The sequence below is a fragment of the Cibotium barometz genome, chromosome 40, assembly GCF_041138505.1.
Source record: "Cibotium barometz isolate CiBa-2024 chromosome 40, ASM4113850v1, whole genome shotgun sequence".
Taxonomy (NCBI): domain Eukaryota; kingdom Viridiplantae; phylum Streptophyta; class Polypodiopsida; order Cyatheales; family Cibotiaceae; genus Cibotium; species Cibotium barometz.
In genome coordinates, this window is record NC_141085.1 from 21477607 (window position 1) to 21492622 (window position 15016).

Sequence of the window (15016 nt, forward strand, 5' to 3'; positions counted from 1 at the left end):
ACGCACGAGCACTTGCATCTCTATGGACCAAGTTTACAATGCTCTGGTTGTTAAATAACACAACACTATAGTTGTCAAACAACAAAACATTGTAGTTGCCATATCCCAAGATGCTTATATATTGTCTAGAGATAAGATATGTAACAAGCACAAGACTACTAAACGGGCACCGAGTTTATGGTAGCTATAGCCATGAATCTGATTCGAGCGTGTGCACATGTGTTTAGTAACACTACGACTATCCACAAAGTGATGTGCAAACATGTATTTGCAAGCATGTACAACCATATATACTCGGCAATTATAAATTGCATCACATTCTGAATATTCATAGGAGAATTATATGCATGTACCCATGCATACTATGCATGCATCCTACACCATGCATAAGGGCTTGCATCTCTACAGACCAAGCGAAGAACACTTTGGTTGTCAATTAGCACAACACTACGGTTGCTAAATGACACAATGCCACTATTGTTAATGTACTTAAAGATGCTTTCTTGTTAACTAGGGATAAGAACAATGGGCCATTTTGGTCTCAATCACACTACGGTAAATTTGTAAATAGATACAAAGCATGTTTTAGTTGGGTCAACCATTGTCTTAACCAACTAGTCAAGACAGATAAACTTGTCAGAGAATCGTTGTCTCTCCAAACAAGTATGGTTAAAAAGAACCACATTTCCTTGGCTCAACAAATCAAAACTAGCATTGACAAGACCAAAATTATAACAGAATCTAACATCCATGTGTACATACAACTACCAAATTTGTTGATCCCCAAAAAGCAATGGCAACTTTTGCGGATGAGTTGTGTTGACTACTATGATACTGCTACCACGTGTGGCCACGACCCGTGATTCCAAAGATAACTCGATGCCGATGCCGCGTGTAACCGCACACACATGGCATCTATGGAAATATCGATATTGCGGGTGGCTATGCACTCACAACATGCATGTCGATGACCCTGTTAATCCCCTCCTTTGTGTGTAACTCTACACCACACATTAATAATCACTTATGGACTCGCTTGTATCCTTCTTAAGCTCCCTTACAAGGCGAGTGCCACCATTAGCTCCCTTACAAGGCGAGCTTTGCTGTCCATTTTTGGTTGGTTGTCCTGGGTAGCCTACGTGGCTGCCTTGCTTTGGCTTTCAAAGCCTACAGGCATGCGGCAAACTGAGAGCTGATTACAACACACGCACCATTGTTATTCTGAGCGTCTAATGCTTTTGGTGCGCCAACAAAGGCCGCAGAACCCAAAACGGTGATGTCCAAGTTGTCGCCCCCGCCTCAGCTGCCTGCAGCCTTCTCTGCACGGCAACTCCTACACTCTCGACAGACTGCATGCCGACCCCATCATTCTCAATGGCCTACATAGCAGCTTTTATAGTCTCGATGGCCTAGTCGGCTGCTACCAACGTCGACAGGCAGAATTGTGGCCAGAGAACACCCATAGGCAGGAACCTCTCTAGGGCAGAGATGGGAAAAGGGGAGAGTGGGTGCTCACACGTAGCACTTATGTTGGTGGTGAGAGAGCAAGAGGGCAAGGAGGAGTAGGAAGACAAGATGGCTTTGTTGTGTGAGGTTGATAGAGAGGGATGGTGGTGCCAATGTAGTGAGCTAGGCTGTTGAGCAGCCGCCATAGCTTCTTGGGCTCTGATGACACTATACCTCCACCTGTGCAAATGTGGGCAGTGGCTGCCTCTACCGTTGACGGCCTTGCCCCGCCTCGTGTACTAGTGGTAATGCTAGAGGAAGGCGTGCCATGGTTTCTCCACTATTGCTTCTCTTCTTTGGCTAAAAAACAAGAGATAAAAAGAACAATTAAAAAATAAATATAAGATAAGACTTATCTCTTTCGAAGCTCGATCATGCGCGAGAAGAGAGAGAGAGGACTATGTGAGCTCTAACACCAATGTTACATCCACCATAGCCACCACCGTAGCTCAAGAAGGCAAGGAGCTTTGTCACCACCCGGCTTTGTTAAGAGGGGAAAGCGGATAACTCCACACTCCTAGGCACTTATAGGGGCATGCATGCCCGACCGCCTAAGCGCTCCAACTTGGGCGCTCTCACCCCTAGACCCCACTAGAACTCACTAGGCATGCTCCACCATCCAGGCTCTGCTAGTGGTCGAGCTCCATGCCGTCGCTAATGGGCTACGTGACATGAGCTCAAAGTAGAAATCAAGTTTATTTTCCCATTCTTCAAACTCCTCATCGTTGTTGTTGTTGGCGTTCTCTCCCTTGAACTTTGTAACACCACTTTATCCTTGATGTTCTTAAACTCGCCATTATTTTAATTGGTGGGTGTTGCCAATATGCCCTCTTGGTGTAGGTCGATCAAACCTTCCATTTATATGTATGTCATCAAATACCACTTGTTTGCTTCTTCTAAAATATCTAGATGAAGATCTAAATCTCCATTGATGAGATTCTCCTTGTCATGAGACCATCTTTAGTTTCATAATCATCTTCGTCACCATCCATAAGGACTGCGGCATTGATTAACTTCAAGTTATCATTTGGTTGTTTTGAAGACCCACCAATGTGTAATTTCTTCCTCTCTTTCACATGAGTGCTCCTCTCAATCTCGTCCCCCCCCAAGTGAAGTGAATTCACCTAGGTGTTTTGAAGACCCACCAATGTGTAATTTCTTTCTCTCTTCCACAATTTCATTCTCTCTTCCACATCAGTACTCCTCTCAATCTCACCCCCAAGTGAAGTGAATTCAACTTTTTAATCTCTCAAAGGAGCATCTCTCTTTGATTGAGTTGGAATCTCTCCATCAAAGTCTTTTGAAAGTTAGAAAAGTTGTCCATCATTGACCTAAACATCATTGCAACATATTGTATCTCCATTGAGCATTAGGCATATTTGTAACACCCTCATTGACATCCATGGAATTCACTTGAGCTTGTTTCAGATGCACCACCTCACTTTGAGCCTTCAATGTGTCATTGTATCCTTGTGTGTTTTACAAATGATGCATCATTTGCATGCTCATCTTCCACATTTACCATTGCCTCCTTCCTAAGTGATGGCAAGAGAGAGGTCTTCCTTGTACTTTTAGACATGGAAACAATCACAGTTTCACCAATCAAATGACCTCCGATTATAGTGCCCTCTTTGATTGCAAAATGCTTGAGATAAGCTTCACAAAGATGCATAGATCATCACCAATCAAATGACCTCCGATTGTATTGCCCTCTTTGCTTGCAAGATCATCACCAATCAAATGACCTCCGATTGTATTGCCCTCTTTGCTTGCAACACTCTTGAGATAAGCTTCACAAAGATGCATAGATCATTAACAAATGAAGCCCCATTTGCTTTTTTTTTTTTGGGTGTATCCATCACATGACACAAAATTGGCCGTAACTCCTTACTCCAACTTTGATTTAAGAAGTCTTTAGTTTGTTCAAGAGGGAATAGAATGGGAACACAATGCTATAAAATCAATTTAGGTTTAGCCCTACCTTTTCCTCTCTATTTGTTACCCCTAGTATGTGATAAATTTTTAGCAATTTAATCATGAAAAAGATCTCGGAATTGAGTGGTTACAACTTTTTAGCCTCAACATAGCCTTTCCAAATATGTGATAGGCCCAATCTAAAGCATTTATGATTGAATCAACTTCTTAGCCACCCATGAGTTTGAAACTAGGCAAGAGAGTTAGATAAGGTTTCAAAATTGGTTGGGTTTGATGGAAGGTTACAAGGCATAAATAATTTGAGCATTTCCTCCCTCTCATCCAAAATGGAAGGTTACGAGGCATAAATAATTTGAGCATTTCCTCCCTCTCATCCAAAATGGCAAAGTGCATTAATAGTCTACACCACAATCTAAATTTTAGCACTATGGGATGCAATCCATATGTATACATGGTGGTATAATTAAGATAAATATCATTGTGGAAAATTGCCATGATCACAGTCGCTGAGTTTTGTTGTATTAGTGCTATACTCCCCCGAGTTAGGTCTTGGCTAACATCTATGTCATATTTATTGTAGAAAAGAGAGGGTTAGTGTGGAAAAGAAAAAGTTAAGAGCCTAAGGAGGGGAGTCATCAGCAATGAAGCTAGTTGAGGGGCATGCTACACTAACTGCTTCATTTTGTTACTTGGCTCTTCGCCTTGCAGTTTCACCTGTTCATGCAAATGTTGCTCTAATCTTGCAATTTGTGCATCCTTTACTGTCAGTAAAGTTGTAATGTCCACTTCCTTGATTTCCCTTGTGTATTTAATAAAGTAGGCAATAGAAGAACCTCATGTGTCTAGGCTCATAATGTGTCATCCTCCTTATGGACCATGTACCTGGCCTCAATATCTACCACCTATGGGGAGCCTTAGCTCTATATTATTGAAGCAAGTTTTGGATCTTGAACTGGAAAGTGGAGGGTTTAGGTTGCTGCTGGGAGTGGGGGCATTTGGCTCTTTGAGGGACTGTGCTCTCTCTCTCTCTCTCAGAGGACTCCCTGGGCGTGTTACGCTAGACTCTACTGTGGGTCTGAAGAGTGCTCACTTGATGGGTATATCTAGCTCTGTCCTAATCCATATGACATCCATCATTGACTTATTTGGTCGTGCCAGCAAAGAGCCCCACCTAACACTCAGCATGTACGAGATGGGTTTGTGTATTTACAAATGTGGAACTAAGCATATGTTGCATCACAAAAACGATGCTCACTTCTATCTTTGGCTTGCTTGCTTGAAGATGCATAGTTTCCTTCAAGGATTTTTTTTTGGGGGAGAATTTGGCAGTGAACTTTTTTTTATTTTGGCAAACTTTGGTCCCATGGGGTTTTGCTTATGTGGACTACTCTAATCATATGATACATAGTGAACCATTTTTTATTTTGGCAAGCTTTGGTCCCATGGGGTTTTGCTTATGTGGATTACTCTAATGACATGATACTTGACATGTTCCATGGCATTTTGCTTATGTGGACTACTCTAATGATGTGGCACTTGACATGTCCATGTTAAGATGTGATGGGTCCATGTCAGCATATGACATGGCATGGGCATACATGCATCATGAACATACATGCTATCGTGTGTATACATACATCATCCACATGATTGCCATGTATGATGTCATACATCATGGTTAGATGGCCATGTATGATGTCATACATCATGGTTAGATGGTCATAATTTTTTATACATGTGTAGAATGGGTTGTATGGGATCTCCATGTGCTCAATCTTCTCTCGATGTGCTTTTATGGTCCATGTGATCCACATATGGTCGGAATGGGCTCTATGTGATTTCTATATACTTGGTCTCAAGGTGTGCTCCACATGACCCATGTGGTTTTATACATGCTCGTTGTTATCTCGATGTGGTTTATATGGTCAGAATCGGCTCTATGTGATCTATATGCTCGGTGGTGGTGGGCATCATACTTTAACGAGCAGGAAGGCAAGCAAAGGTAAAGGCTTCAACAAATCCTCTTCTTCAAAAGAGGGTTTATATGGTCAGAATGGGCTCTATGTGATCTATATGCTCGGTGGTAGTGGGCATCATTCTTTACGAGCAGGAAGGCAAGCAAAGGTAAAGGCTCCGAAAAACCTTCTTCTTCAAAAGACAAGAAGAAGAAGATGATGATACGTTTTTATTCTAGCAAACCTAGTCATTTAAAACAAATATATAAAGATGTAAGCATAGGAGAAAAATTACACATTTAAGCCTACTATTTATTTGCATATGTGTGGATTTTAGGGATATGAACATAATTACACTATTCTAAGGATAGATAATCTCCTTGAAGAGCTCAAGGTGCATGCTTCTTTTCAAAGATTAATTTGAGATCAAGCTACCATCCAATTAGAATGAAGGAAGGGGATGAAAATAAAATGGCATTTCGGACTGAGAGAGGCCTATTTCACTATATGTTGATCCCATTTTAGCTTATGGAATACTCCTACTACCAAAGAGATCATGGGTTAATTGCTTTTGAGAGCCGAAAGCTGAGTGACAAAGAGATGGAGATACATGTGTATGATTAAGAAATGATAGTCATTTTGCATGTAATTAAGAAATGGCATCATTATTTTTATGGGAGAAAATTCTATGTTCGAAGTGATCATCGAGTGCTCAAATATTTCTTATCACAACCTACACTCTCACCTAAGCAAAGGAGATAGTTAGCTACACTCTAAAACTATGACTTTGAGATCACATATACAAAGGGGAAATACAATGTGGTTCGTCGCGCGAGATTAATTTTCAAGAATGTGGGTATTTTCATTGGTGGAAAGTGCACAAAGTTTGGATTAGGGATATATATGTGAAGAGTTGCCTCATTTTTGTATGATAAATAGTCTCATATACTTTAAAGATAAAGTCTACCTTATTCCCACCTCAGCATTCAAGAAATGCATTCTTTTGCCCATGGTCGCGCAGGAGGTCACTCCTTGAGACTCTACAAAAAATATGCTGCCATAAGAAAGAGTTTCTATTGGAAAGGGCATTGGAAGGGAATTCATGCTATATGTGTCCAAGGACTTAACAATCATGTCAAATAAATAAGGACCCTATGCATAAAGAGGGTGGTTTTCTTCAAGCCTTTCTTGTTTCGAAGGGAAAATGGATGCATATTTGCAATGGACTTCATGATCGGTACAAAGGTAGGCCACTTTATGCCAACAAAAGTGAGATATTCACTATCACAAGTGACACATCAATTCATGGAGAATGTGTTTAGATTGCATTGGGTGTGCCACAAAGAATAGTAAGCGATAGATAATATGAGGTTCATGAGTAGCTTTTGGTGCACTCTATTTGTGAACATGGAAACAAAATTGACATTAAGCATCACCTATTATCTTGAGACAGATGGTCAAACTGAGAGGGTCAACAAATGGTTGGATACTTATTTGAGGCATTATTGTTTCGATACGTAACATGGTTGGGATGAGTGGTTACATATGGCAGAGTTTGCTTATAATAGTACCTATCATTCTAGCATTGGGATGTCACCATTTGAGGCTATGTATGGATATAAAGTGAATTTGACAATGGTGATTTTCAAGCAAGATAGTACAAATATAAGTACAAGAGATGAACTAAAAAAGATGCAAGACATACTCCAACAATGCAAGGACGACATCAAGAAGTCTTAAGAGAGAATGAAGCACTATGATGATGCTCATAGAAGGCCATTTTCTTTCAAAGAAGGTGATTTTCAAGCAAGATGGTACAAATTCAAATGCTAGTGTTTCTTGACTCTCCTATTATTGGAATAACAAGGTATTCTATTGTTATATCTTTATCAAAGATGGATGCATTTGGTGGTGAATAATTCAAGCAAAGATGGATTATAGAATTTCTTATAAAATTCAATTTTGAAGGCCCTATGAGTGGTGGATTTGGGCTTATATATGCAAAAGACCTTTATTTTAAGAGATCCATGTGATGATATTGGGCCTTATGGAGGATCGATTTGAGAGCATTACATGAAATTTATTGCACGGATGACATTACATCCCATGGACATATTTATAGCTGTATCATTTTTTACCATTTCATGATAATTGGCTTACATAGTGTGGTGGTGTTGATGAATACCATCTCCTAAGCTAAATGTTAATGGTTTTGAGGAAGAAACATATGGGTAGGGATGGTTAGTGTGCCATGGGCATAAGAAGTGGGCTATGTACATATTAGCCTATATGCTAAAAGTCTAGACATGGGCATGGTTTAATAAGTGTGAAAGGAGGGCCAAGTATATAAGACTAATACATTTCTTGGAGAGCTCAACCAAGCTTCCATGGAACTTTGGTCATGTAGAAGCAAGCTTTCTTCTATCTTATTGTGCCCATTCAAGCCCTAATGGGATCCCCTCTCTTGCAATTTCCATGGCTTCTGCTATTGTGAGCTCTTTCGTTGTTGATGCTAGAAGTTCCTTCTTCAAATCATGGTAGATGACCTTAGTCCAACACCTGCAGATTATGGAGGTTAAGGTAGCTGTTATGTTAGAGCTCTAGTCTCTTATATTGTTGTTTCAGCTACTTACATGGATTCGGATATTGTGAGTTCTTTCTCTGGTTCTAAAAGTGCCTTGTTCAAAGCATGGTAGGTTAGGTGGTCATAAATTATATGGGCGAGAGATGAAGGCATTAGAGAGGCGAAGTGGACAATAATCACAAGAGAAGAGGAGCCGATTGAGGAACAATAAAAAAATTTCACTAAATAATTGACTTGAATTAAGGGTAACAATAACTTTTAAATCGTCCCTACTAGGAGCTAAGAAATACCACTCAATGGTCCCTCAACCATCCACACAATGAAAAATGACCATCCCAAGATATTTAGCTCCATCTAGACACCCATATACATGTCTTAGAGCAATTTAGAGACACAGGACTTCCACAAGCCTAGGATAAAATAAACTTAACCTACTATGTGGAGAAGATAACATTATGGAGAGGATTAAAGGATAAACATGTTTTGTAGACAAATGGACTAAGACTCCCATCTCTTCCTTAAAAGAAGAAATTTGTAGTCACCTTTATAACCCCATTGTTCTAATTAAGAGTGACCCTAGTAAAGGTAAATACGGTGTGATTTGTCTAGCTAGCTCTAAAATGCGAATGTAAAATTGATGTTTGTACTAATCAAGTCGATCATCTAATTAGTGCATTGTTACTTGGAAATTCATGGTTGCATTAGTAGCCAAATTGTATAATATTTTGATTGTTTAGAAAATGAAAAAAATTGGGCATGTGTAGAATGAGAGCAAGAGATTATAATCTATGAGATTCCAATGGTATCCATTCCGAGAGAAAAGGTTGTATTACAAAGCAGTGCTAGGGGTTGGTGAGATCAATATTAAAATAAGTTGAGCTATAGTTAAAATAAGTTGAGCTATAGTTGGCGAAAGCATAAAACTAGTTCTTAATCAAGTCTATGGGTAAAGTTTCTAGCACCGGGGCAGATCATGAGGAGGTGGCGGCAAGCTCTGAGACCTGCTCTCTCCATTGAGGATGATGAAGGCCATGTTCAGGCCCCACGATTGGTGGATGTCGAAATGGCAATGCACGAACCATACTCCTGCTCATCAATCCATGCATGAATCCCAGATCATCCACATGGCTAATTAACGAGCTTATGAATGTAAAGCTTCGAAATAATTAGCCTGGTGGAGAGCTTAATTATGGCGCAGCAATTAAGAACAGCTTAGGATAACATTAATGAAGAAGGCAAACAATTACTTACCTGGATTGATAGCTGCAAACCTGATTGCAACCCAGCCTCCGGAAGGCACACTAATGGTGTTTCTAAAAGCGGGGTTTACGAGGTTGAAGGTGGCGGGATCAGTGTCCGGGTTGAAGGTGCCATTGCCGACGCCCACAACGTAGAAGCTTTGGCCGTGGACGTGCATAGGATGGGATTCAAAGAGCAGTGTGGCTGTGTTTTGGTACACAATTTGGACGTTGGAGCCGAAGGGGAGAACCCTCACTTTCGTGCCAGGGAGAGCTGCCTTGTTCGCTGGGTCCACCGCAGTGTAGTCGTATTGAAAGAAGGGAACATCAGGAAAATCTGTTGTGTAAACCCCACTAATCCAGTAGTAATAGGCCTGCTTAAAACCGGGCTTTAGTGTAAATATCACTTCAAGTTTTGACAAATACCTATTAAATAATTCTTGTTTTCATCCCGCTATTGTCTTCATCCCTAATACCTTTAAAAATTTAGGTCTCAATGCTTTCAAAATTTGATCATTTAGATAGTAACTTTTAAATTTTACAAATTTTAAATATCAGTGCTCTCTTTAATTTGAGCTTCCTTGTTCACTAGGTCCACCCTAGTGTAGTTATATTTAAAGAAGGAAACATCGGGAAAATCTATTGTGTAAACCCCACTAACTGAGTAGTGTAGTAATAGGCCTACTTGAAAACCAGGGTTTAGTATAATTGTAACTTCAAGTTTTGACAAACACCATTAAATTAATAATTTAATCTTAAGGAAAAACAATCTTTCGTTGAGTGAAAGAGAACCCATGCCTTGGGAGAAGAGGTTGTTGGCTTAACAACCCGGATATTGTCCCTACCACACTGATACCTTTAAAAATTTAAGGTTTCAAAAGCCTTGAAATCTTGATCATTTTGATAGTTATATAAGAAAAAATGGTGCTCTCTTTAATTTGAGATGTTTTCCACTTTCACACATTGAGTTTCCAAAGTTCCAGATTTGAAAAATCTTGCTTTTTAAAATCTTTGCTGACTCAAGAAATATTTGAAATATTGTTGCTGACTTTGAAATCTTTGAAATATTGTTGCTTTTTAAAATCTTTGAAATATTGTTGCTGACTCAAGAAAATTGCATTTTTTATATTCATTTGTGGTCCTTTATGTTAGACAAAAATTGGTTTTCATGTATTAAAAGCCTATTAAACATAAATAAGCTTCACTCCCAACTAATGTTGTTATAGAAACGCAATGAAGCTAGGGTCCACAGTCCCAACAGTCTGCCAGGATTCTTAGCCCTTTGTTGTTCAAACACTTTGCTGCATTGATGTCTATCAAAGCTAGAGGTGGGTTAAAGTAATGGGACCACCAGATTCCAAGACTTTGCTGGCTGGAAAGAGCTTGATTAGTTGGTCAGTGAATTTGGATTAAATCCAAGAGAAAGAAATTTGGTTGATCAGATCTTGGGGGAGCTTCAGAAAGGGTGGTGTCCACTGCCTTGGATGACTCCAACCGGCTCAAAGACTGGGGTTGGTTCAATGGGGTTAAGATGCATAGAGGTTCAGCCAAAGCATTATACTCAGAGTTGAGGAAATCAAATTTGAATATGCTAAACTGCAACAAAGCATGGAAGGTAAAATGGAAAGCAGGAACCTTGAGAAAAGAGATAGAAGCTCATATGGGAGTCCAATCTGCCCTTGAAGTTTTAGGCCTTTTTGTGGGAAGTTTGTCTAGTGGCTTTACTAGTTGGTTCTAAGCTTATACAAAGGAATTTTACTTTAGGTTGCTGTCCAAGGTGTAAGACAGCCTTGGAAGATGGGAGACATCTCTTCTGGGGGTGCCCAACTATCAGGGGTTTTTGGGTGAAGATAGAGAAATGGGTGGCTAGATCTTTGGGGGTTCATGGATTGTGGGGGGATTGGGTTTTGGGAAAGGGGATAGAACCTAATAATATTACTATAACTGGTTATTTAATATTATTAGATATGGCTACCTTTGGAAGATCTGGATTTCTAGAAATAACTTAGTATTTGATAGGGGTAGCGAAACTGGGTTGAATAGCATTGAAGTGATGTATAAGTATGTGTATCTCTGTAAATCTGTATATTATGCTAACCAGCTGAATGATGCTAACACACTCCAAGCAATTCATTCTCTATGCAATGGAATCAGATGACTTGCTCTTAAACCTTGGTACATACTAGGAAGCCCTAACCAAAAGTTTATATGCAAGAATTCATTATCAAGGAGGTAAAGTCCAGTTGCCCCCAAATTTGGACCCAAGACCAAGAGGTGGTACTTGAAGGTGAAGCACCCTGTATATAAGTTTGTGGCATTCATAGAAAATCCAATGGGCACTAGACCTATGGTGAAGGTGTGGGCTGGTAAAAGTGTCTTGGAAAAGCTTCCACCTAAAGGCTTTACTACTGAATCTATGATGGTAGCTTGTATGCAACTGGGTTATTATGTTTCTGGGAGCCAGTCTTCCTTTGTTTGGGAAGATGAAAGATGGAACCTCCTTTGCAAACTACTGAATTCTAATGAGAAGGAATTGGAGCAAATAGGGGCCGTAGGGAAGTGATAAAAGGCTGGACATTTTGAGAATAAGGAGTTGAACAATTTGACTTTGACTGGCACTGTAAAAAATGCATGCGTAGTTGTTCGAATGGTAGCATGCAAACTGGATTTTTGACGAGCGTTTTGAACGTTTTGGTATTTTTAACATAAAAATTTGCATAAAATATTTGTTAGCCATCATAAATTACATGTAAGTATGTAAGTGATGAAATACTTGCAAGTCTCATCCCTTTACCGTCAAGTTTGACGGAAAACGGTACCTGTCAAAAGGTAACCTTGGTGCGCATGCCTCATGAAGCAAAAGTACCCATTGGAATCTACCAAAAAGGCATCTAATTTCACTATCCACTCACATTTGTTTTCAAAAAAGTGTATTTTGGCACACCATATCCACTAACATCAAAAATAAAAAGTAAAATAATGGAGAGAGCTTTTACCTCAAGGAGGGAGAGGCTGGGGGCAACGAAGGTGATGTTGCTGACGGAGGCTCGGATAAGAGTGTTGTTGGGACCTTGGCAATTAATACGTCCGTCGGGGCAAGGCTGGAGGGCGAGGCCGACAGTGTGGAGGGCATTCACGTCGACGGATTGGGGCACATCAAAATAGTAGAAACCTTGGGAGAAAGACAGGCCTTTGAGGCTGGCAGTGAAATTGGTTTCGAAGGGAGTGTCGTTGGCAGGGGGGAAGCTAGGCAAGTCCAAGCTTTTCCTTTTCCGAGAGAAATAGCGCTTTCTTGAAGAAGATGCGCCACGATAGTGTAGTATGGCCGTTGTGGGCGTCGGAGGATAGGGAACCACTGCCGGATCCGGTGGTGAATGCACTGACGCTGCTATGTAATACTCTCCTACGTTATTATCCGCTCTTAACAGCACGTTTGTTGTCTGCCCTGGAGCCAATACTATCACCTCTCTCTCTAGTGGCTCTGTGTACTCTGCATCTGCCTCTACCACCGTTAGAGTATGGTTTGCCACCCCAAAATACATGTGGAAGTTCATGCCTGCGTTCATCACTCTTAGTAGTAGTTGCAGACTTTGCACAAATGATTGTGTACGTTATACATAAGGACGCATGTGGTTGCCCCTCCTTCCATACATATAGACATGTTCTGAAGAACGAGAAATTCGAGCACCTCTTACCAAAGAGAACAAATACATGAAAGAAAAACAAAAAATTTAAGACAGAGTAAGGAAGTGGATGCATTCGGCCACCGCTTACCAAAGAGAAGCTGAAATAAACAAAACTAAAAGAAAGAATTTAAGAGAGTGCAAGGAAGTGGATGCATATAGTAGGTTCCATGGGAATTGGTGCTGAAGTGGGACAATCAAAGGAGATGCTGCCCAAAATCATATTGGTTGCCAACTGATTGGCGGTTGAGTTGGTGTGTGAACAAGCACATGACCTTTTTTGGGGGATTTTTGAATTACGAACCCTAACACAGATGTATATCAGTATATGTATCCATTCTTTTGCATGCACTTGTTTTTCTCTTTTTAAGGGGAAGGAGGAGAGGGGACTTGTGGGGAGGAGGGAGCAAGGAGCAGGGAAGGGGGAGGAGGAGGAGGGAAGGAGGGTGATGAACCGAAACACAGATTGATTCTATTTCCATGCAAAGATAAAATGGGCATAGTTGGTAGCCAGTTGCAACTACAATAGTTTAAATTCCACGGATGATTCTGTCTTGTTCTCAATTAATACTCTGAACCCTATTTGCAAGCTTATGCTTGTGACTTGTGAGCTTAAAGGGCTAGTTTCCACTTAGGTCGAAATTGCAAAAAGGAGTGCAGAAGGTTGCCATAATCTTGTAGAGGTTGAAGGGACCACATGCGACATCCATATCTCTCTCTCTCTCACACTCTCTCTCTCTCTCTCTCTCACACACACACCACCACCACCACAACAACAACATCATCATCAACAACAACAAATTTGAAATGCCATGTTGGCTCTATTCCCCTTCTCATCAAAACTAAGGTTACCATCTTTTGAACAATTGTACAAGTCACCAGGTTGGCCATTGATGGTTAAAGCATCGGAGATGTTGTATCCAGCACCAAGATATAGTGCCTCATTGATGACGTCTTCCACGTTTGCATTCCACCACTCACCTAATTGAATCAAGAAGCACCCAATAATTCAAAACCTCTCAATTCTTGTATTGCAAAGGCAAATGGATCAGACAGCTAAGTGTTGATAATAATCTAAGTACAATAAAACTAATGATTGCAATGATCTCTAGTTTTGATTAAAAGCTGAGGTCTTATAGTGTTGTACCTAGGAGGAGGGGAGGCAGCTCCTTGGGGGTGGTTCTGAAAGGGTAAGTTGTGTTTTGTAGGGGGAGTACAATGAACGATCCATAGACTGTAGCTCTCAACCAGCTGAAGTGAGCGTGCCAGAAGAGGGTGCCTCGCTGCCCAGTGATTCGGAATCTATAAACATAAGACTGGTTTGTTTGGATGGGACACTGTGTGATATAGGCTGTGCCGTCCGACCAAGAGGTGAACAGCTGCCCTATACCATGCCTGCATATCAACACCCAATCAGGCTAATTAACGTGATTAACAGAGACGAAGGGACTAATTCATAAGAAGAATATACGTAACACCTTAGGTTACTATTCCCCGAAATGACATTACCAGTGGATAGTTGCATTGTAGGATACCATGTTGGTCACCTTTACCGCCACCTCGTCACCTTCCGTCACGTAAATTGCCGGCCCTGGAAACAGGCCGTTCACTGAGACAAGAGTCTTTGTGTAGCAAAGGCGTGTAACGCGAGCATATTGGATCTGCGTGCAAGATACATGTGTATTTCTTTCATCAGAAGAACACCTACAATTAACTCACATTATGATTTAATTAAGGAAAGTTAAAGCCAGCTGAGATTAATCCAAGCTTGAGGAGAAGCAGTCAGCACCTTGAAGTCGTAGTAGTGATACTCAGCGAAGGCGAGGCTGCAGAACAAGAGCACGAAGAAGCAAAAGGTGCTCATGATAATGAGCTGAGAGCCTGGTGCACAGTCCATACTGATGGTCTTGGCAAGAGATTGTTAGCTGGCTAATAGCTCTTATCGTGCGGCTGTATTTATATGGAGATATGAAACAAATGCTGTGCAGTTCACGCATTATTCGCATGCAATTTTCTGGATCCGATCTGACTCGCATCCCCACACAGCTTTCCGGCATAGAGTTTGGTCCTGCATAAAATCAGCAGCTTATGGGGGAGTCTGTTGGATGATGATCC

The 15016-nt window shown here is 40.7% G+C and overlaps 1 protein-coding gene across 1 annotated transcript; it reads right to left on the minus strand.

Moving 5' to 3' along the window:
* Positions 1–8935: 8935 nt before the first annotated feature.
* On the minus strand, positions 8936–14798 carry LOC147615309 (laccase-4-like). Its single transcript, XM_086778982.1, has 7 exons — positions 14691–14798; positions 14411–14562; positions 14049–14296; positions 13736–13882; positions 12215–12816; positions 9232–9592; positions 8936–9066 (listed from the first exon to the last, which is right to left on the minus strand). Exons 1-7 carry the CDS (start codon positions 14796–14798, stop codon positions 8936–8938), a joined length of 1749 nt encoding a protein of 582 aa, XP_086635108.1.
* Between the last annotated feature and the right edge of the window lie 218 nt (positions 14799–15016).